Raw genomic sequence first — 22543 nt, forward strand, 5'->3', positions numbered from 1 at the left:
GTTCCGTGCGCCTTTGGCGTTTAGTCATGCTGGCCACATGATCATGGAGACATCTTCGGACAACGCTGGCTCTTTGGCTTTGAAACGAAGATGAGCGCCGCCCCATAGAGTCAGGAACGAGTAGTACATATGTGCGAGGGGAACCTTTACTTTTACCTTATGAGACATTCAGCCCTTATTCCTAATCTAATGGCCAGGGGCCTTCTGAGGACCCTTCCCTCACTAAGAAGATCCTGGTTGATTAGAAATCAGGAGATTTAATGGCAGAACTTTCTTTAATTCCCACCTATATTCTATGATAGGGCTCCATTTTTTTCCTGAGGTACCTGGGTTCAGTTCAGCTTTGGAAGAATCATGCCTATTTTCTGTATTTAATATAATTATATTACCCAATGCGTTGGCCAATGCTCTGTTCATTGTTGATTCAGTTCTGCTGTCAGTTTTCCTTGAGTGAGACCATTAGTATAGGATACCTTGAAATATTACACGTACTACTAGTGCTCTTTCTTTACCCCTAGTAAAATATTATTATTATTATCTTTCTATCTTAACCAATTAACACACGAGAGCTTCGCATGCCACTCTCTTGATTCTAGTTAGAGAAGAAAATGTTTGTTTGCCGTACACTGATCCTCCTACACGTCGTCTGTCATTCTCAAGCAAGATGCTGCTGGATTGTTTTGGATTTACTTCCAATTTCTGTTAAAGAGAGAAACCCCCTATAGAGCTGCTTAGACAGAAATAAATCAGGGTTAGCTGACGGAACAGCGACTGTCCCTTCCTGGGAACTGCACAGTCAAGATCAAACCTGCATCCAGGAAAAAAAACCCAAACCGTGAGCTTCTTTTTTTCTTTTTTTTTTCTTTTTTTTATTAAAAAGTTTTATAGGAAATACAAACATTTTCTCCCCCCCACCCTTCCCCCCTCAACCCCTTCCACCCCCCTGCCTCCCACCCCCCCTTCCCCTCCTTCCCCCCCACCCCCCTCCCTAGACTTCCCAGAACAAGCACAGGGTATAGCATTCACAAACATAAAGCTAAAATATGCTAACAAATTATTGCATTCATATTCTCCCTAAGTCTTTAACTCCTTATAACTCAAAAAACTATAAACATAAACTACTTAAAAATTATTTCATTCATAAGCTATATGTATCTTCTTGTTCAGGTACTTTTTTTGTATATAGTCAATCCATCTTCTCCATTCCGATATGTATCTTTCATTTGAATAGTCTTTAAGGTATGATGAAATTTTTGCCATCTCTGCCAAATGCACAACTTTTAGTGTCCATTCCTCAATGGTGGGTGGATCTTCCTTCTTCCAGTACTGTGCCACCAGTAACCTGGCAGCTGTTATTAAGTTCAGCTTCTTTTTGTCCGGAGGGTGACCTGAGGGTTGGTTGGTTCCACGCCCAGATGCCCTTTTAGCCATCCGGGGGATCCTTCACTATGTCCATCTAGTGCAGAGGTCTTCAAACTTGGCAGCTTTAAGACTTGTGGACTTCAACTCATCTGTCAATTTTCTTTGAAATTGCTGGCTGGAGAATTCTGGGAGTTGAAGTCCACAAGTCTTAAAGCTGCCAAGTTTGAAGACCTCTGGTCTAGTGTCACAATCTGCTTCTCCTGCCTCATTGCTGGCTGTCGTGGCCGACGGTTTCAGGTAACACCAGGGAATAGATTTAGTAGCAGATGTAAAGATTCTTCCCTTCGAGTGATATCACGCAAGGTCAGTCAGCAAATCCTGCGCTAAAAATAGTTGCCAGTTTCAACGTTGGTAAGATTCCCTTTGTCGTCCCTTCACACGCCGAGGATCCACGCTGTCTACCAGTCCTGGAGAAGCTCCCAGGTAAGTCAAGCCCAGCCAAGAGAATGTGGGACTTGCTTTGCCAAAGGGATGGTCCTCCTCTCCCTTTAAAATCCTACGCTAGGAAACCCGGTCGGAGGGATCTCAGCCACCTCTCATAGCAAGGAGGAAGGAGGAACTTTTAAAAACAATTTTAATGCAAGCGCCAGAGGGACGTTGGATAATCATTTGCAGGGGATGAAATGAGATCATCTAACGTTCCAAAATACGAAGCCCGTTTCATCCTATCGGCTGCACTTTTTCATAGTTCAGACGAGGCAACCTATTGCTGAACAGGCCTTAAGCCTGTATGGGGGGGGGTGTAGGGGGTGCCAGCTCTAGCTATGATTTTTCTGTATCTTATCCCTCCTTCCCTGTTTTCTTTCTTTAAGCACCTTAGTTCTTTAACCCAAAGGCGGTTTTTTTCCGGAGGCCATTGGACTTTCTGGGTTTTTTTCTTCTGAAGATGTTTCGCTTCTCATCCAAGAAACTTCTTCAGCTCTGACAGGATAGTGGGGAATGGAAGGATTTATATTCCTTTCAGATAGCTGGTCATTTGCCTCCTTTTAGAGGGTCCTTGAAGCACTTAGAGGTTTATCTGTGTCCTCGGGGTCAGCTGAGTAGTTAGTTCTTTAACTAACTTCTTCTGTAAAAAGGTTGTGTGTATCGGCCCCTCTGGCAATCATAGGGCTGTCAGCCTAGGAATCCCAACCAAGCCAATTTTCATATTAGAGCAAATGCAACCCAATCCACCACCACCCCACCCCAAAGAAATCAATGTGTCCTGAAAAACAGAATAGCGTGTAGAAACGTGCTGCAGATCAAAAGGATTTGGTTGTCCTGTACGAGAGAAGGTAGGTCTGGTCTGAGTTGGTTCGCAAACAGTTTTATCTTTCCAGGACAGTAACCTGCATAACACCCGAGACCCAGTGGTGGGTTTCAAATTTTTTTACTACTGATTCTGTGGCCGTGGCTTGGTGGGCGTGGCATGGCTTGGTGGCCGTGGCTTGGTGGGCATGGCAGGGGAAGGATACTGTAAAATCTCCATTCCCACCCCACTCCAGGGGAAGGATACTGCAAAATCCCCATTTCCTCCCGATCAGCTGGGACTCAGGAGGCAGAGAATAGATGAGGGCGGAGCCAGTCAGAATTTTTACTACCGGTTCTCCAAACTACTCAAAAATTCTGCTACCAGTTCTCCAGAACTGGTCAGAACCTGCTGAAACCCACCTCTGCCAAGACCTGAGAAACATTTTTTAAGAAATGGAAATGTTTACATTGATAATGTTCTCCAATAAATCAGGCAAGAATCAAGCCAGGCAGAGTTTTTAGTTATCCCTTTCAACTCCTCTTTCACCCCTTTCTAATTTCTGCACGGATGGCCTGATTTTCATGAGAGATTTATACAAGGGCCACCCCATTCCCTGAAATAATTCCTACCAAGCTTTTTCGTGCATTGCATCATTTGATCAAAGGCATTCCTCCCCCCCAATCCAAGCGCAAGCCAAATTCTTTTTCCAGTTCCTCAGAAAGATCAGGCCACAGGAAAGCCACAACATTTCTTCAGAGAGGCCGTTAGGATCTGCAAAATACCCATTTAAAATTTCTCCAGCCTTTTGAAAGGATGGCAGCTTGACAACACATTTTGTTTTTAAACATGTGGGCTCCAGAGCTGACTTGATAGGCAGGCTGGAGTTTTAAAAGCAAAGCAAACATTTTGGACATTACCGTCTCTCTAATTAAAGACTGAATACGCTCACAAGCAGATTTTTGGAACAGACTGAGTGTTACCACCCTTCCCTTCCAAGACATGGACAGCCTGACTCGCCAAATTATTTAGTACTTCTTCCCTTTCTTTTATTACAGGTTCCAAAGTTAAAAAATATGGGGAGAAAAACAAACAAACAAAGAAAGAAGGAATAATGAAAGAATCTGGACTATGTTTGCCCTGGTTAGGTTTTGCAACAGGAAGACAATTAAAATGTCTGACAAATTTGATTATGAATGCCAAATGTTTTGGGGTGTACAATGAGCAGTTTAACAATCCATGGCTAAACCCACAATAAGACACAATACTGTATTTGCACCAGCTGGAAATTGGCACACAATCATTTTCCTTTGAAATTGACACGCGGTCATTTTCCTTTTGGGTAAAAATGCCTTCTGGTTTGGGTTTTCAGTAGAGGAGAAGATTCATCTTGTCCCTGTAGCTTTCCTCGTCTGCTCTTGTTTTATTTTGTTATCTTGGACTGATGAAGAAGCAGTGAGGAGCATTTGAAGCAGGTTCTTTCCAAAATCCTCATCCAGAGGAATATCTCCCAAAGCCCTAAATCAATATTTCTCAACCTTGGCAGCTTTAAGATGGGCGGACTTCAACTCTCAGAATCTCTCAGCCAGTATGGATGGCTGAGGAAATTCTGGGAGTAGAAGTCCACCCATTTTAACGTTGTCAAGGTTGAGGAGCACTGTTCTAAATCATTAGTCTGGCCTTTATAATGGTCACTGTTCTTCGATATGGAGAACCAAGAGTCTTCTCCTAGGCCCCGGAGAAGGCTAATCTGGGCCGAGACAATTATCTGAGAAGAAAATGGGTAACAGAGCAGATATTCAGATGATGCCACTGGGATGGATCATCTGTACAGCTTTAGCCATCCCTGCAAGTCTGATCAACCATTAAAACTTCAAGAGTTCTGCCTAAAACTCTACCGATTGCACTGTCCTCCTCTTCCTGCACTCAAAGGAAACTGGAGAATAGGTAGATGATCACCTTTGCTACGAGATACATGGCTTGCTCGTGTTTCCCTCCCGTGTCAAAGACATCATGAAAGTAGACAGTTCGTTTCCATCAAACCCTCCCATCCCCAATTTATTTCCTTCAGTCCATCCACAGGAAAGGATCAGAAGAACCAACAGGGTGGTCACATCCAGGTGATCAAAAGCCACCCCCCCTTTTTTTCCCCATGTGAGTGTGGAGCTTTGATCATGTTGTCATGGACACCTTTTTGATTTCCACAGATGTCTTGACTCCCATGCGAAAGAAGCAGGGGTGGGATTCAGACAGTTCAGGCCGGTTTGGGCAAAATTAACCGGATGTTAATTTTAATCTGGTTCACTGAACTGGTTGTTCTAAAGACTGGGTGACCCCGCCCACCCTGCCCCTCCCAGGAGTCTCCACACGGCCCATTTTGGATGCGAGGTAAGTGAAGGGCCCGCACGGAGGCTCTGGGAGAGGCCCTGGGAGAGGTACTTACGAGACCACCTTCTGCCACCGATAACCTCCCACTGGCCAATTCGCTCCCACAGAGAGGGTCTCCTCAGGGTGCCGTCAGTCAAGCAATGTCGACTGACGACCCCCAGGGGGAGAGCCTTCTCTGTGGGGGCACCCACCTTCTGGAACGAGCTACCCCCCGGGAATACGACTGATCCTGGACCTCCGTACTTTCCACCGAGTGTTAAAGACCTTCTTATTCCAGCAAGCCGGGCTGGCTTAAAATTTTAATGAGTTATTTTATGGGGAAAGGGTTTTAAAATTTAGGGAAGCCAAACTGATTTAATTTTGTTTTAATTCTTTTTAACTTTTATACTGTATGTGTCTTAAATTTTGGCTGTTCACCGCCCTGAGTCCTTCAGGAGAAGGGCAGTATACAAATTTAAATAATAAATAAATAAATAAATAAATAAATAAATAAATAAATAAATAAATAAATAAATAAATAAATAAATACGGGCCTAGCGGAAGTCTGGAAATGGGCCCACTTCTAGTCTCAGGATGACCTCTGGTGCCCAGGGTAGGTCGTTTTCACCCTCCTGGAGGCTAGAGGAAAGCGTCCGGAGCCTGGGGAGGGCGAAAACACCCCCTCCCCACATAGTGCAGGAGGCTGAGTAGGCAACGCCCCCATGGCCATGCCCACTGAATAACCTTTCAATCCCACCCCTGGAAAGAAGTTGTCTCAGTCCTAATTATACTTTCATTCCTGATACAAAGACTAATTTAAGGAGGAGAGGGCCACTGAAGGGAGCAGCTCATCCTCCATTAGTACCTCAAATAATAGCTGAAGTGTTTGTTGCAATTAAAGCAATGATAGGTTGTAATTGCTTATTATGATGTGTGCATAAAATATCACACTGTGCAAAGCTCTTGTGGAGTTGCTGAATCATTTCCAGCTTCTATCTTCATTGTCTCTTTCCCATAGATGTCATCAGCAGATCTGCACTTAATGGCTTTAAGCAATAATTAAAGAGGGGGGAGGTAGTCCTCTCATTTCTCCTTAAAAATGCATTACATTTTTTAAACAAGGAAGGAAATAATCATGAAAACCCAAACAGATTTCACTGCAAGATTGGGATGGAAATCAATCAATCAGAATAGAACTGGAAAGGAGGTCTTGGAGGTCTTCTAGTCCAACCACCTGCTCAACAGGACCTTATACAATTTCAGGCAAGTGGTTTCCAATCTCTTCTTGAAAACCTCCAGGGATGAAGCACCCACAACTTCTGGTGGCAAGCTGTTCCACTGGTTAATTGTCCTCACTGTTAAGAAGTTTCTCCTTAATTCCAGGTATCTTCTCTCCTTGATTAGTTTTTGATTATTTTGAGCATGCGCTCAAAAGCCCGATTACGCTTATTATCAGGGGATGTCTTATTTTCGGGGAAACAGGGTAGGAGATGAGAGCAGTAGGCATGTGTGCCACCTTTACATCACCCAAAATAAAGGCAGGATATAAGAAGCTTGCCAAAAAAAATAAAATAAACAATGGTTTGAGAACATTACTCCATGCAATATCTCCTGCAATGAAAAGGAATTAATTTTGAATCCCTGCTTTTCTTTAATATTTTACGATACCGAATCCTTCAGCAGCTGTCTCTTGTTAGTTTCCTGGTTTTAATATATTTAAATGTAAACACTGGTTTTGATTTTCAATGGTCTCCTCGTCTGTCATATAATTTATGACTCTGTGGTCTAGTATACCGGGCTGGGGTTTTCTTTACCCTGGAATTCTGTCTAAAAGACAGTCTATAATAGTTTGAAAGAAATAGGTTTCCTGATGGAATTTGATCTTCTGGACTCCGACTTTCAGCTTTTAAGCTAATCTTCCTATTTTGAAAAAAAAAAAAAAAAACCTTGTCTGAAAGAAAACAGGACAATATCGAAGTTTCTGAAAATTTTCCATCCGCTTAGGACTTGGATCAAAAATGGTTCAAATCATTGTCCTTTTGTTGAGTAGGAAGAATTCGTTACACTAAAATGTAATTATTTATTCCAATGAGACATTTAATCTTTTGGCCATAATGTTAATTTAGATTGAATTACACAGTTGAGGATGGCTGGAGTAACCCATTCATTCGTTTTCTTTTCTCTTTTGGCTTACTCTTTAATTTTAGGACCTGCTGCATTAAGTGATTGAAGGAGAATGTATTTTTCTCACATCGGAGTTCGGTTTTGGCTCACTATAAAGATTCTATGATTACATTGCTTTTTTTGAAAATAAATTATTGAACTCCATGCTCCATGGCATATGTAATACAACCTACGCTGCCATTTCAACAGATTTTAAATACATAAATATCTTTTGCCATTCATGCATAAACCTAGCAGGGATATGTTATTATCTATAAATTGCCCTCATGTATTACGCTATATCCAGGGGTGGGCTTCCAAGATTTTAGCAAGGGGTTCTGTGCCCGGTTGTTGGGTGGGCGTGGCCATGGTGGGCGTGGCCTACTCGGCCTCCTGCACCATGGCAGGGGGGGCATTTTTGCCCTCCCCTGGCTCTGGAGGCTTTCCTTGAGCTTCTGGGAGGGCGAAAATGGCCTCCCCAGGCTCCAGAGGCCCTCTGGATCTTCCGGCAGGCCCATTTTTCACCTTCCCCAAGCCTCCGTGCGCGCTCTGCACTTATCTGCATCCAAAAGAGGCTGCGTGGGGACTCCTGGGAGGGGTTTGTTTTTGTTTTTGTTTGTTTTTATTAAATTTATATACCGCCCTACTCCCGAAGGACTCAGGGCGGTGAACAGGCACAAAATAAAATATATAGATACAAAAGTTAGAAACATAATTAAAACCAGATTAAATAATTTAGCCCAAGACAATTAAAAATCCCAATAATTTAAAACAGATTAAAATTTCGATTTAAAAGAATTTTAAAACAGGGGAGAAAATTAGGCCAGGCCGGCTTGCTGGAATAGGAAGGCGAGCCCCATGTAGAGAGCGTTACAGTAGTCCAGGCGGGAGGTGATGAGGGCATGAGTGACTGTGTGTAGGGAGTCCTGATCCAGAAAGGGACGCAACTGGCGAATCAGGCAAACCTGATCAAAAATCCTCCCGGTCACGGCCGTCAAGTGCTCTTCTAAAGACAGCCGTGAATCCAGGAGGACACCCAAGTTGCGAGCCCTCTCCGTGGGGGCCAGCGATTCGCCCCCAATAGTCAGCGATGGCATCAACTGACTATATCGGGACGTCAAGAAACCACAGCCACTCAGTCTTGGATGGTTTGAGCCTGAGCCTGTTCCTCCCCATCCAGATCCGCACGGCCTGCAGACACCAGGGTGGGGTGGGGTGGGTAGGGCCAGCCAGAAGTGGGATTTGGGGGTTCTCTGGACTTCACAGAATCTTAGCTAGAGGTTCTCCCGAATCCCTGCGAACCCCCAGCAGCCCACCTCTGGCTATATCCTTTTGGGACAGTTTTCAAAGTGTGTCATTTGTGCTCTTTCATTGCGGGATGTTTCTTCTCTGCCAATTAATTCCTCCTCTTTTTAATTCATGTCTTTCCTTCTCAAACATTTACAGGAAGGAGCATCTTTTAAAAATCAACTTTATCCTACTTTTTGCATTTTTCCATATTTTATTGGAAGATAAGAGGATTTTATCGCCACTCAGGTGTTTTTTTATTCTCTTTGTATAGCTCATCTTATAAAACTCTCCTGTTCCCCTTGGAAAGAACAGTAGTATAAAAATGGAAATAACAGTAACAAATAGCCATAATAATGGTTATTTATTATGTAGATGTATTCCTCCTTTCTGTCAAGGAGTTTGAAACAATTAATAACTAACAGCAGTTTGAAATGCTTTAAATCAGGAGTGTCAAACTCGATTTCATTGAGGGCCGCATCAGGGTTGTGTTTGACCTCGGGAGGGCGTGGGTGGGTGTGGCCAGGGTGGGCGTGGCCAGCTCGACATCACTTGTGTCAGGGCGCCTCTGGTGGCCTGCAAAAATGAGCTCCCGACCTCTGTTTTTGGCTGTGACGGCCTCTGCCAGTGAAAACGGAGGGCCTCCTGCTGCCCTTGCAAGCTCTGTTTTCGGCTGCGACAGCCTCCTGCAACCCTCTGCCAGTGAAAACGGAGCTCCGAAGGGCCTCCTGCTGCCCTTGCAAGCTCTGTTTTCGGCTGCGACAGCCTCCTGCAACCCTCTGCCAGTGAAAACGGAGCTCCGGAGGGCCTCCTGCTGCCCTTGCAAGCTCTGTTTTCGGCTGCGACAGCCTCCTGCAACCCTCTGCCAGGGAAAACGGAGCTCCGGAGGGCCTCCTGCTGCCCTTGCAAGCTCTGTTTTCGGCTGCGACAGCCTCCTGCAACCCTCTGCCAGTGAACATGAAGCTCCGGAGTGCCTCCTGCTGCCCTTGCGAGCTCTGTTTTTGGCTGTGACAGCCTCCTGCAACCCTCTGCCAGTGAAAATGGCGCTCCGGGGGGGCCTCCTGCGGCCCTTGCAAGCTCTGTTTTCAACTGTGACAGCCTCCTGCAACCCTCTGCCAGTGAACATGGAGCTCCGGAGGGCCTCCTGTGGCCCTTGCGAGCTCTGTTTCGGCTGCGACAGCCTCCTGCAACCTGCCAGAGGCACCGCGGGCTGGTACTTCACTGTTTCCAGGGAAGTCCCATGGGCCAGATTTAAGCACCCCGAAGGCCGGCTCCGGCTCCTGTGCCTTGAGTTTGACACCCCTGCTTTAAATCATCCTCCCTCTTCTATTAAGTCAGCTTGGACAGGATAGCATCAGGGGTGGGTTCTAAATGTTTTTACTACCGGTTCTGTGGGCGTGGCTTATTTTGTGGGTGTGGCTTTGAGGTTATGTGACTAGGTGGGCGTGGCTAGCTGGTCAGAGTCATTTCTGGAAGGTCCTCGCACTTACGACCAGTCCTCGCACTTACAACCCGACTCATTTGTTTGCTTTTAACACTGATCAGCTGTAGGATGGCCCTTTGAAGCCCTGCGGCAAGAGTTTAAACAGGTTTTTTCCCTCTAGTCATCAGCTGGGACTCAGGAGGCAGCAATAGATTGGGGGTGGGACCAAATAAAAGGTAAGAATAACGTGGGTGGGGGGGGAGAACCGGTTCGGTGACATCATACATCACCGCTACCGGCTCGGCCGAACCAGACTGAACCGGGAGGAACCCACCACTGGATAGCATAGGATATAACTTCTGTTAAGATCTTTACTGTTTGTTTATTATTGCTATTATAATAATTATTATTGTTGCAATACAGGTAGTCCTAAACTTATAACAGTTCATTTAGTGACCGTTCAAAGTTACAACGGCATTGGAAAAAAAGGGACTTATGACTGTTTTTCACACTTATGACCATTACAGCATCCCTGTGATCACGTGATCAAGGTTCAGATTCTTGGCACCTGACTCATACTTATGACAGGATCTCAGTGTCCCGGGGGTCATGCGATCCCCCTTTGCGACCTTCTGACAAGCAAAGTCAATGGGAAAGCCAGATTCACTTAACAACGATGTTACTAAGTGAATATCTGCGGTGATTCAGTTCAGAACCGTGGCAAGAATGGGGCAAAACTCACTTAACAAATGTCTCACTTAGCAACTGAAATTTTGGGCTCAGTTGTGGTCGTAAGTCAAGGACTACCTGTATAACAGATTGCAGGTCCAACTGCAGTGGGTCAAGAAATCCAAGATGGTCTTTCTTTCTGTGTGTGTGTGTGTGTGTGTGTGTGTGTGTGTCTGTCTGTCTGTCTGTCTGTCTGTCTGTCTGTCTCTGTCTGTCTTTCGATAGCAATAGCAACAGCACTTAGACTTCATAGTGCTTTACAGCCCTCTCTAAGCAGTTTTAAAAAATCAGCCTATTGCCCCCAACAATCTGGGTCCTCATTTTACTGACCTAAGAAGGATAGAAAGCTGAGTCACCCTTGAGCCTGGTGAGATTCGAACTGCCAAATTGCAAGCAGTCAGTAGAAGTAGCCTGCAGTGCTGCACTCTAACCACTGCGCTATGCTGTATGGCTGTGTCTACCTGGCAAATAGATCCATGGTGGTGCAGTGGTTAAAATGCAGAATTGCAGGCTGACTCTGCCCGTTGCCATCAGTTCGATCCTGACCGGCTCAAGGTTAGCCTTCCATCCTTCCAAGGTGGGTAAAATGAGGACCCAGATTGTTGGGGGCAACGTGCTGACTCCGTAAACTTCTTAGAGAGTGCAGTAAAAGGACTATGAAGTGGTATATAAGTCTAAGTGCTATTGCTATTATTTCTAGATTGTAGGCCATCAGGGACACCATCCACCAGCAGAACTGCCCTTGCCATGCCCCCTTGAAATGAATAGAGGCCACCCAAGGATCTAACTCTGCTTCCCTCCCCTAAAATCCAGCCTATCTCAAGGGCTCTCCTCCAGATTCCCAGATCTGCTGTTGGGCTTTTGAATTGATGCCTTTTGAATCTGACTGTAAAAAAAAAAAAAACATCTGGAGAACCTCGGAGCCCTTGACTTTGCCTGGGAAACCCTGTTCATTCCTGCCTGAGAGTTGGGGGAGAGTCAGCCAAACTTCTGGTCCAGAGAAATTTAGGAGGCAATTTCTCCTCTTCGCCATCACAGTCTGTCAAGTTTCTCCAAGGTAACTGGCATGCCCAATTTCATTCCATTCACTGTTTTTGAGTAGTATTTGCCTTGTACTGTACATTGTTGTGGAAATTCAGAGTCCCTTTGCCAGTTGAACTGTCTAACAATGGACATTCTATGAAGCAATCTCCGGGTTGAATCTTCTGGCAGAACTAAACAGGCAGGTTTGGTAAGTCCTAGCCGGAGATCTTTAGGAGGCAAGGAGAATACAGATGGTCTTTCAAAGATTAGGATCTGAAATTGAGGGAGATCCTTCTTTCTTGGCATTAAATCCCATTTTTGCTCGAAGATGAATCTTAAAAGGGATTTCAGCTGGACAGAATGTGCTCAATGTCAAATCCAGTCTGAACATCTGGCTGATTCTGCAACCAACCATAGTAGTAGTAGTAGTAGTAGTAGTAGTAGTAGTAGTAGTAGTAGTAGTAATAATAATAATAATGTGAATGATTATGTAACCAAAGCACAGAAAGATTGCTGCAGGCTGTGAAAATGGAGAACATTATAAAAACAACAGAAACAAAGGCAGAATATAAGGAAAAACAGTTGGATGACAGATTAAATCGATGGAAAACCAAAGCTCTGCATGGACAGCACTTGAAAAACATCGAAGGAAAATGTGATGACAACTTGACATGGGCATGGCTTAAGAGAGGAACCATCAAGAAAGAAACGGAAGGTTTAATACTTTAATACCGCATAAAGACGGGAGGTTGAAAGACTAGCCTCATTGTGCGACCGGAACAACCTGGAACTGAACACACTCAAAACCGTAGAAATGATGGTAGACTTTAGGAGAAACCCTTCCATACGTCCACCTCTCACAATACTAGATAACACAGTATCAACAGTAGAGACCTTCAAATTTCTAGGTTCTACCATATCGCAAGATCTAAAATGGACAGCTAACATCAAAAACGTCATCAAAAAAGCACAGCAAAGAATGTTCTTTCTGCGCCAACCCAGAAAGCTCAAATTGCCCAAGGAGCTGCTGATCCAGTTCTACAGAGGAATTATTAAGTCTGTCATCTGCGCTTCTATACCTGTCTGGTTTGGTTCTGCAACCCAACAAGACAGACATGGACTTCAGAGGATAATTAGAACTGCAGAAAAAACAATGGCTACCAACCTGCCTTCCATTGAGGACCTGTATACTGCACGAGTCAAAAAGAGGGCTGTGAAAATATTTACAGACCCCTCACATCCTGGACATAAGTTGTTTCAACTCCTACCCTCACAACAACGCTATAGAACACTGCACACCAGAACAACTAGACACAAGGACAGTTTTTTTCCTGAATGCCATCACTCTGCTAAACAAATAATTCCCTCAACACTGTCAAACTATTCACTAAGTCTGCATTACCATTACTATTAATCTTCTCATCGTTCCTATCATCCATCTCCTCCCACTTATGACTGTATGACTGTAACTTTTTACTGCATCCTTACGATTTATACTGATATTGTTTCCTGATTGCTTATTTGTACCCTATGACTATCATTAAGTGTTGTATCTTATGATTCTTGATGAACGTATCTTTTCTTTTATGTACACTGAGAGCATATGCACCAAGACAAATTCCTTGTGTGTCCAATCACACTTGGCCAATAAAAAATTCTATTCTATTCTATATCTCAAGTAATCAAGCCCTGTGTCATATATCAGCCTTCATAATGAATTTCTTTTTTCTGGTTCCATAAGAATTACTTTTCCAAGCACTGCTCTAAAATAATCCAGGGACGAACCCATTCAGAAGATCTACCTGCCTGTATATTTTCCACCCATCTCACTTTTTTGCTTGTTGTTTATCCAGGATCCGAGCTTTCTACGTGCCAGCCTTGGACTCTTGAGACCAAATGTCTTCATCTGCGGTGAAATCTAGAAAAATAAGTGCTTACACTGCGGTTAAAGTAGACCCCGAGAGTGACTATTGTACACCTGGAGCGTTTGATTTGGAGAGGCTCTTCTGGAAAGGGAGCCCCAAATACACGCATGTCAACGAAGTCTGGCCCAACCTCTACATAGGAGACGAGTAAGTTGTGTCAAAAAGCCTCTTGGGAGCCAAGATATTTTAATCCTTGATTATTATTTTTTTAATTTGATTTATATGCTGCCCTTCTCCGGAGACTCAGAGCGGCTTACAATGCGTTAAGCAATAGCCTTCATACTTTTGTATATTTATACAAAGTCAGCTTATTGCCCCCACAAACTGGGTCCTCATTTAACCTACCTTAGAAAGGATGGAAGGCTGAGTCAACCTTGAGCCTGGTAAGATTCGAACCTGCAGAAATTGCAGGCAGCTGTGTTAATAACAGGGTGCATTAAACCACTGTACTACCAAGGCTCCTTATTTATGACTTATGATTTATTTATATGATTTATGACCCAAAAGAAATGTTGAGCCCAACATTTCTTTTGTTAAAGGACACAGTTGTTAAGTGAGTTCTGCTCCATCTTACGACCCTTCTTGCCAAAATGAACCACTGCAGATGCTAAATTAATAGTACGGTTGTGAAATGAATCTGGCTTCCCGATCAACTTGGCTTGTCAGACAGTCATGAAAACTGATCATGTGACCCTGGGACACGTGCAAAAGTGTCATAAATATAAACCAATTGCCAAGCATTCCAAATTGTGATCATTTGTCCATCGAGGTGCTGCAATGGTTATAAATTTGAAAAACAGTCACAAGTAACTTTTTTCAGGGCCATTGTAACTTCGAACAATTGTAAGCAGGGATGTCAGGGAGTTCCGGAAGATGGAGGACTGGTAGGACATATGTTTCCCTTCTGCTTGTTTTTAATTTTTATCCTAGTTTGGTCCTGTTTTTTACTCCCACAATACATCTACGAGGAGTTCTGAATGTTTGATGAACTTCGAACAATTGTAAGCAGGAGTGTCAAACTCAAGGCAGAGCTGCTTATACCTGGCCCACGGGACAAATCCTGGAAACAGTGGAGGACCAGCCCTCAGTGCCTCTGCCAGCGAAACCGGAGCTCACAAGGGTTCTGCGTGGCTCTCCTGGGCTCTGTTTTTGCTGGCGGAGGGTTGCAGGACATCAAGCTGGCCATGCCCACTTGGCCCCCCCGAGGTCAAACACAATCCTGATGAAATCGAGTTTGACATCCCTGGTCCAGGAGTGAAATCTACTTACCTTCCCTACCAGTTTCGAAGTGCGAGCACATCCTGTGCGATTTTGGACCCTCTGTGCATGTGCAAAGCCTTCTGGACATGCACAGAGGGTAAAAAACAAGTAATGATGTCTGGGCAGGTGGGCGGAGCCTCGCGCTGCCGCCGCCGCGATCAGTTCTCCAAACTACCCACCACCACCACTACCGATTCGCCTGAACCGGTGCGAACCGGTAACATTTAGTTTAGTTTAGTTTAGTTTTATTTGATTTGTATACCGCCCTACTCCCGAAGGACTCAGGGCGGTGAACAGCCACAGGATAAAAAACATAAATACAAAATTTAAAAATGAATAAAATCGAATTAAACAATTCGGCCGAAGACAGATTTAAAACACCCCAATAAATTAAAAACAAATTAAAATTTACGTTTTAAAAAGGGGGGAAAGGGAAACAGTTAGGCCAGGCCAGCCTGATGGAATAAAAAGGTCTTGAGAGTGCGGCGGAAGGCGCGTAGATCCGGGATCCTCCGTATCTCTGGGGGGAGCTCGTTCCAGATAGTGGGTGCCCCCACAGAGAAGGCTCTCCCCCTGGGGGCCGCCAGTCGACATTGTTTGGCCGACGACACCCGGAGGAGCCCCACTCTATGAGAGCGTACCGGCCAGTGAGAGGCTACTGGTGGCAGCAGGCGGTCCCGTAAATAACCAGGTCCTAAGCCATGGAGCGCTCTAAAGGTGGTAACCAAAACCTTGAAGCGCACCCAGAAGACCACCGGGAGCCAGTGCAGCTCGTGCAGGAGAGGTGTTACATGGGAACGCCATGTCGCTCCCATAACCACCCGTGCGGCTGCACTCTGTGCCAGTTGGAGCCTCCAGTTGCACCTCAAGGGGAGCCCCATGTAGAGAGCATTGCAGTAATCCAGGCGGGAAGTGACCCCTGCCCTGGTCTATGACAATACGCCATGGCCAACTCGGCATGGCTACCTCACCACAGTCAACTTGTCACAGCCAACTAGCTGCAGGGGACAAGAATTACTCTAATATCAAAGAAATGATGGAATAGAATCATTAAAGAAAGGATGCAGAAGGAGGGAAAATTAAAATTAAAATAATTTTTATTTATTTTAAATAATTAAATAGAATTCTTAAATTGTCCTGCAACAAGTTGTCCCACAGCGAGTTGGCCGTGATGAGTTGGCTGTGGAGAATTGGCCATGCTGAGCTGGTCATGGTGAGTTGGCCACTGTTCTGTCCCCGTCTCACACACGCACCCCCACAGACAGTCAATAGTGAAATAAACCAGCCGACAAAGATTTCTCTAAGAGCAGAATTGGCAGCAACCCAGTGGCTGGCTGCCAAGATTCTTTTACTTACGAAGGGAGTGTTTTTCAAAGCCAACACACAAGAGATAAGAGAATATTCAAAAAGTCCAGCAATGCAGAGAGGTTTGTTCAATATCAGTTTTTGCTCGTCACAGAGCTTGAACAGCCACCACACCCCCTTTTATACCCTGTGGAGTGTGGTCCAGTGACTCAGCCTAATCCCTGGCACGCCTCTTCCTCTGCTGCACGCGCTTATCTCTGCGACACTGTCGAGGGTCCAGCCAAGACTCATCATCATCATCATTATTGTCCACCTGCGGCTGCGTGGAAGTGCTTGGCCCTGGCCCTATCTCTTGGCCTTTGGAGGACACCGGAGGCATTGCCAGACAGGAGGGTCCTGGAGAGGGAGGCCTTGCCAACTCCTCTCCTTCACTCTCGGAGTCCTCTCCTGCTGATGACACAGGCTCGGTGATCAGAGCCACAACAGCCGCAGCAAGTTGGCTGTGGCAAGTTGTCCCATTCCCACCTGTATTGCACATCCGAAGCAGGGAGGGGTGCAAAAATCCAGATGGCCCCTATGACTGTGGGATCAGAGCCCTGGTCGCTTTTGAACATGTAACGCAAAGGGCAAAAAAGATGGGACTCGTATGGTTGCGGCCACCCGTTTGGATTTTTGTCAAATTAAAAAAAAGCCCTTTCTGCTTTGACCACAGGAAAACTGCACTTGATCGATACAGCCTCGAGAAAGCTGGCTTCACCCACGTGCTCAACGCAGCCCATGGACGATGGAATGTGGATACGGGGCCCGGCTACTACGAGGACATGGCCATCCAGTACCACGGAGTGGAGGCAGACGACCTTCCCACCTTCAACCTGAGCCAGTTCTTCGACTCTGCTGCAGAGTTCATCCACAAAGCACTCCAGGATGAGACCAGTAAGCCCACCCACGCTTGCAAGCAACCGATGCGCGGGTTCACTCCACACCCATAGTTTCTTATACCTTGGGTTGAGGAATCCTTAGGAGAGAAATGATTTGCACCAGATTCTTGGAACTCTACAACCATACAGCCGGGGGTGGGATTCAGCTGGTTTAGACCAGTTTGGGTGAACCGGATGTTAATTTTAATCTGGTTCGCCGAACTGGTTGTTCTAAGGACTGGCTGAGCCCGCCTACCCTGCTCTGCTCCTCCCAGGAGTCTCCACACGGCCCGTTTTAGATGCCAGGTAAGTGCAGGGTACACGTGGAGGCTCCGGGAAGGTGAAAAATGGGCCTACCGGATGTACCAGAAGTCCGGAAAAGGGACTGTTTCCGGCCTCCGGTGCCCGGGGGAGGCTGTTTTGGCCCTCTTGGAGGCTTCAGGAAAGCCTCCAGAGCCTGGGGAGGGTGAAAATCGGGCCTACCGGAAGTACTGGAAGTCCGGAAACGGGCCCATTTCTGGCCTCCAGAGGGCCTCTGGTGCCCAGGGGAGGCAGTTTTCGCTCTCCTGGAGGCTCAAGGAAAGCCTCCGGAGCCTGGGGAGGGCAAAAACATCCCTCTCCACCGTGGTGCAGGAGGCTCAGTAGGCCATGCCCCCATGGCCACGCCCACCCAGCAACTGGGCAGCGAACCAGTTGCTGAAATTTTTCAATCCCACCCCTGCATACAGCCCCTACCCATCAGGGGCTGTTCATCTCTATAAAAGACCGATTCAAATATAAATAAAGATAAGAATATTCAGAGAGTTCCTACACTCAAAACTTTGGAGAACTCTTTAGCATCCTGAGAGCTAAAGGCCAAGGCTTTCTGTTCAATAGGTGGCAAAACTCTCTCCCACATAACTGCCCACTCTAGACATCTTCTGGGTGAAAAAAACTATAACAGGCACAAGTATCTTGTGTTGGATTGTATCGCTCGTTTTCACCTACGTTCCACCTTCCAAACCTAGAGTAAGATCAGAGGCTTCTGCAGGAGGTCAAAAAAAGTCAAGATGGCCAACATCCTTATATGTGAAGTATTACAGTATTACTATCAGGAAGACAAGTCACATGTGGCACTGTTTGTTCCTTCTTAAAAATGAAGTCCTCTTCAGGTTGAGTTTGACTCTCACATGACTTTTAGGTGATGGTCAGTAAAATCTTTGCCATTGTTCTATTTGATTTTCGTGATTAGAAAATGACTTAAAATGGTCTTTTACATTGAATAGAACAAGACAAAATAGAAGCATATTACTAATTTGTGAGAAAACAGACTTTTTTTTTTAAAAAAAAGTTTTTTATTTTAAACATTTTTCCTATTCTGCTTAAAAGAAAAGCATGTGATCTCTCTCTCCCTCTCCCTTCCTTTCTCCCTCTTCTCTCTCTCCATCTCTCTCTCTCCCTTTCTGCCTCTTTTGTCCTCTCTCCCTTTCTGCCTTTTTTGCCCTCTCTCCCTTTCTCCCTCTCCTTCTCTCTCCCTTTCTCCATATCTACCCCCTCTCCTTCTTTCCCTCTCTCCCTCACTTCCTTTCTCCATATCTCCTTCTTCCTCTCCTTCTCTCTCTCCCTTTCTCCCTCTCTCCCTTTCTCCATCTCTCTCCCTTTCTCCATCTCTCTCCCTCCTCCTTTCCCTTTCTCCATCTCTCACACTTTCTCACTTTCTCCATCTCTCCCCTCTCCCTTTCTCCCTCTTTCCCTTTCTCCTCTCTCTCTCCATCTCTCTCCCTTTCTCCATCTCTCTCCCCTCTCCCTCTTTCCCTTTCTCCTCTCTCTCCATCTCTCTCCCTTTCTCCATCTCTCTCCCTCCTCCTCTTTCCCTTTTTCCATCTCTCACACTTTCTCCCTTTCTCCATCTCTCTCCCCTCTCCCTTTCTCCCTTTCCCTTTCTCCTCTCTCCATCTCTCTCCCTTTCTCCTCTCTCCATCTCTCCCTTTCTCCCTCTCTCTCCCTTTCTCCTCTCTCTCTCTCTCTCCCCCTCTCTCCATCTTTTTCTCCCCCACACAAGCATGAGCCACATCTAAACTACCATTTACACCACTGAAATGTGGCTCTATGCCTGTTTGCCTGTCCATTTCACTGATTTCAAGAGCTCTTGTTCTCATGAATCTTAAACGGCCACGAGGAGCACTGCAGTGGATTCTTTAAAAGACAGTCGCCACTGGATCCTAAGATATTCAAGATCCTTACACTTGCTGAGACCCCTGTAGATCTGTGTGCTGCCCAAGAGCACGCCAGCACAAAATCAAAGTCTCTGTGATGCCAAATCTCAGTGGTTTCTTTCTCTCACTCTCTCTCTCTGTTTTGGTTTCTTGATCTTTGCAGACAAGATCTTGGTCCACTGTGCCATGGGGCGTAGCCGCTCAGCAGCCTTGGTCTTAGCCTATCTGATGATTTACAAGCACATGACAGTGGTGGATGCCATTGCCCAGGTGCTCAAGCACAGATGCATCCTCCCGAACCGCGGGTTCCTGAAACAGCTCCGGGAACTGGACATAAAGCTGGCCTTGGAAAGGAAAAACTGCACCAACAGGCTCAACGCTAGCAAAGAGGAGAAGGCCCACACAGAGATTTAACATTCCGTTGTTGTTGGTTTTTTTTTAAAAAAAAAGTAGCTACAAAATAATCAAGGAGTATGCAACCATTAGGTAAAGAGAGTCATTTGTTACCAACTAAGGAAGGAACGAGGTGGGAGTGGGGAGGTGGGTGCAATCAGAAGCCCTTCAAATGTCTTTTAAGTTATTTTCAGATGGATTATATGCAGAGAAGGAGCGATGGAGGGCAGCTTTTTCATAGGGAGCTTGCAGAAAACGAGGAAGGCAGCTCTTCTGCAGAAAGGGAGAAAGGAGTCTGTAAGCAAGTCTGACGATGATACTGAACTTAACGGTGTACAGTGTGCAGAAAGAGAATACACACAGTGTGTAAGTCTGGGTTGAACTGTGGAGTCCTGGGGATTTTCTGAATTTAGTTGTTGCTTTGCAGCTAGGTAACATCAGCTAGGTAACATCATCAGGGCACTGATGTATGTAAGCAAGTCTGCAGACAACCTCAGAGAGCATCAAGGACTCCAGAGTGTGCAAAAAGAAGAGCAACCTATTAGGAGAACCAATTAGCATCTAAAACAGATCATCATTATTGTTTTTGTTGTCGTCATCATCATCGTTATCTTAAACCACTCCACTGCGGGATGAAATCCTTTGGGTCTCTAACCTAACTCTAACTAACCACATCGGAGCAGCATGTTAGATTATAATCCATAAACTTGAATAAAGAAATCTTCATTTTGTAGTGGATCAATTTTAGGATTATCATCATCATCATCATCATCATCATCACTAACACCACCAACAAATCGAGGTTAACACACTTAAATTATTTTCTCCTGGGGGACGATGACTTGCACTTCCTTGAGTGTCCTTCGGTTTTTAAAGAAGACCAGTGAAGCACAAATCATCACCTCCAGAAGCAAATTAGCAGGACCATCTTAGGTTGTCCACACCTATTTTTGTGGGCATTTTGTTAAGAGAGCAGTTGAATACCTGTTGGACTTCTCCTGCGAGGTTCTTGGCATAGATGATGGTCAGGTACTCATATTTGTTCCCACCAAGTTGCTGGGCAGAATTATTTTATATTATTTTGTCACCCATTTCCACATTGGACTATATTTAACTTTACCCTCACTATCATTTCAAAATATTTTGGATTTGCCTATTTTAACACGATAGTGGGCAGCGACTACAAAACCCATAAGTGTTTAATAAATGGCGGACACTGTTTCTGGGGATATGGAGGAAGATTTCAAATTTCTTAAATGCTCCAAGCATGACCCATTTTCAACACTGAACACATTTTTCTTGTTCAGATTTAATTTCAGTTACTTATTTCCAGTAGATCATCATGTCTTCCAGACATCACTTCTGGACATTTAAAGCCACAGCAGATGAATGTAGAAGTGAGGTATTGTGAGATCTGCATGCTGGCACTTTACCCCAAACTTTCCTTTATCGTTGTCCAAAATGACAATGTGGAGAGCAATGGAGTTAAACTGTGAGGTAATTGTTCATGTAGGTCATTGGCCTTCACAGATATTGACCTAAAAAGAAACTAAAAACATGACTAAGTATTAATATATTAGTTTATTCTCTATTTCCTATAGATAATTGTAATTCAGCAGCCATTTATTATACTAATGTGGTGTGAAAATTCCTTAATAGGTTTTTCAGGCCAATTAGCATATCTTGAGTAATTGCTCCCCCCAAAAAACTATGCTAGTCAACCCAAATGACTCTGTACCTTCCACCCATACAATCTTTATTGTGAGCAATGATCTATATACAAGGGATATCAAACTCAAGGCCTGTGGGCCGAAGCCGAGGAGTGCTTAAATCCGGCCCATTGGACCGGCCTGGAAATATCGAAGGACCGGCCTTTGAAAATGAACCAGTTGCCAAACATCTGAATTTTCATTACATGGACCTGGGGATGCTGCAATGGTCGTAAGTGTGAAAAACAGCCATAAGTTGCTCTTTTCAGTGCCGTTGTAACTTTGAACGGTCACTAAATGGAACTGTTGTAAGTCGAGGACTACCTGTAGTTGGGGGGCCCAAGTTTTTCCCCAAAACGCAGAGAAGCAGACTTCAGTTCGCGGAGCTGCCTTTGCTTCTCCTAAAATGAAGGACAGGAATGGCTCAAAAACAAAGCAGTTTGTCCCGAGATGACTTTACTGGGGGGGCCAGGGGGGGCTGGCTCTGGCTGCTGAGTGACCCCTCCCCCCCCAATCTGGTTCTAGCACTAATGATAATTTTGGAACAGAGCCGCTACCGACTGGACATTGCTCCAGGTTTTGAAGCTAAACAATTCTGGTTTTATTTTTTGAAGGAAAACCTGAAAAATGTCTGCAGTGAGTAAGAACTGATACCGTGTTTCCCCTTCCAAAATAAGACCGGGTCTTATATTAATTTTTTGCTCCAAAAGTCACATTTTTAAAAAAAATTGATTTATATGCCGCCCTTCTCCAGAAACTCAGGGCGGCTTACAGTGCGTTAAGCAATAGCCTTCATACTTTTGTATATTTTTTATACAAAGTCCCCACAAACTGGGTCCTCAATTTACCTACCTTAGAAAGGATGGAAGGCTGAGTCAACCTTGAGCCTGGCAAGATTCGACCTTACAGTAATTGCAGACAGCTGGTGTTAAATTACAGTGCTTAGTCTGTTGAGCTATCCAGGCTCTATTATGGCTTAATTTCCGGTTAGGACTTATTTGGGGGGAAATACAGTACTAAACACCTCTGTCTGGTTGATGATCTTAACTGGGGCTTATTTTGGGGGTAGGGCTTTTATTACAAGCATTCTGAAAAATAATGCTAGGGCTTATTTTCTGGTTGGGTCTTATTTTGGGGAAAACCAGGTATATTTCATCATTTATGTTGTTTAGGAAGCAATCCGGCAATCCCCCGCTT

General features: G+C 45.0%; 1 protein-coding gene across 3 annotated transcripts; it reads left to right on the plus strand.

Annotated features, from left to right (window-relative positions):
- Nucleotides 1–1710: 1710 nt before the first annotated feature.
- DUSP29 (dual specificity phosphatase 29) lies at nucleotides 1711–20357 on the plus strand. Of its 3 annotated transcripts, none has more exons than XM_034435409.3 (4): nucleotides 1711–1845; nucleotides 13496–13714; nucleotides 16845–17065; nucleotides 19408–20357. In XM_034435409.3, exons 2-4 carry the CDS (start codon nucleotides 13539–13541, stop codon nucleotides 19656–19658), a joined length of 648 nt encoding a protein of 215 aa, XP_034291300.1. In that variant the 5' UTR covers nucleotides 1711–1845; nucleotides 13496–13538; the 3' UTR covers nucleotides 19659–20357. The 3 variants fall into 3 exon arrangements, with proteins under 3 accessions (XP_034291300.1, XP_034291301.1, XP_087728031.1); XM_034435410.3 differs by lacking the exon at nucleotides 1711–1845 and adding an exon at nucleotides 11568–11676; XM_087871905.1 differs by lacking the exon at nucleotides 1711–1845 and adding an exon at nucleotides 11818–11850.
- The last annotated feature ends 2186 nt before the right edge of the window (nucleotides 20358–22543 follow it).

The sequence above is a fragment of the Pantherophis guttatus genome, chromosome 6 (genome assembly GCF_059756535.1).
Source record: "Pantherophis guttatus breed Tessera chromosome 6, ASM5975653v1, whole genome shotgun sequence".
In the NCBI taxonomy this organism is placed as follows: Eukaryota; Metazoa; Chordata; class Lepidosauria; order Squamata; family Colubridae; genus Pantherophis; species Pantherophis guttatus.

What these genes read in the sequence shown, in the direction of transcription:
- DUSP29 (XM_034435409.3), top strand. Translation starts at nt 13,539, where the DNA reads ATGTCTTCATCTGCGGTGAAATCTAGAAAAATAAGTGCTTACACTGCG. An exon ending in AACCTCTACATAGGAGACGA is followed by an intron (nt 13,715 to 16,844) that starts GTAAGTTGTGTC and finishes CTTTGACCACAG; the next exon opens with GAAAACTGCACTTGATCGAT. An exon ending in AGCACTCCAGGATGAGACCA is followed by an intron (nt 17,066 to 19,407) that starts GTAAGCCCACCC and finishes TGATCTTTGCAG; the next exon opens with ACAAGATCTTGGTCCACTGT.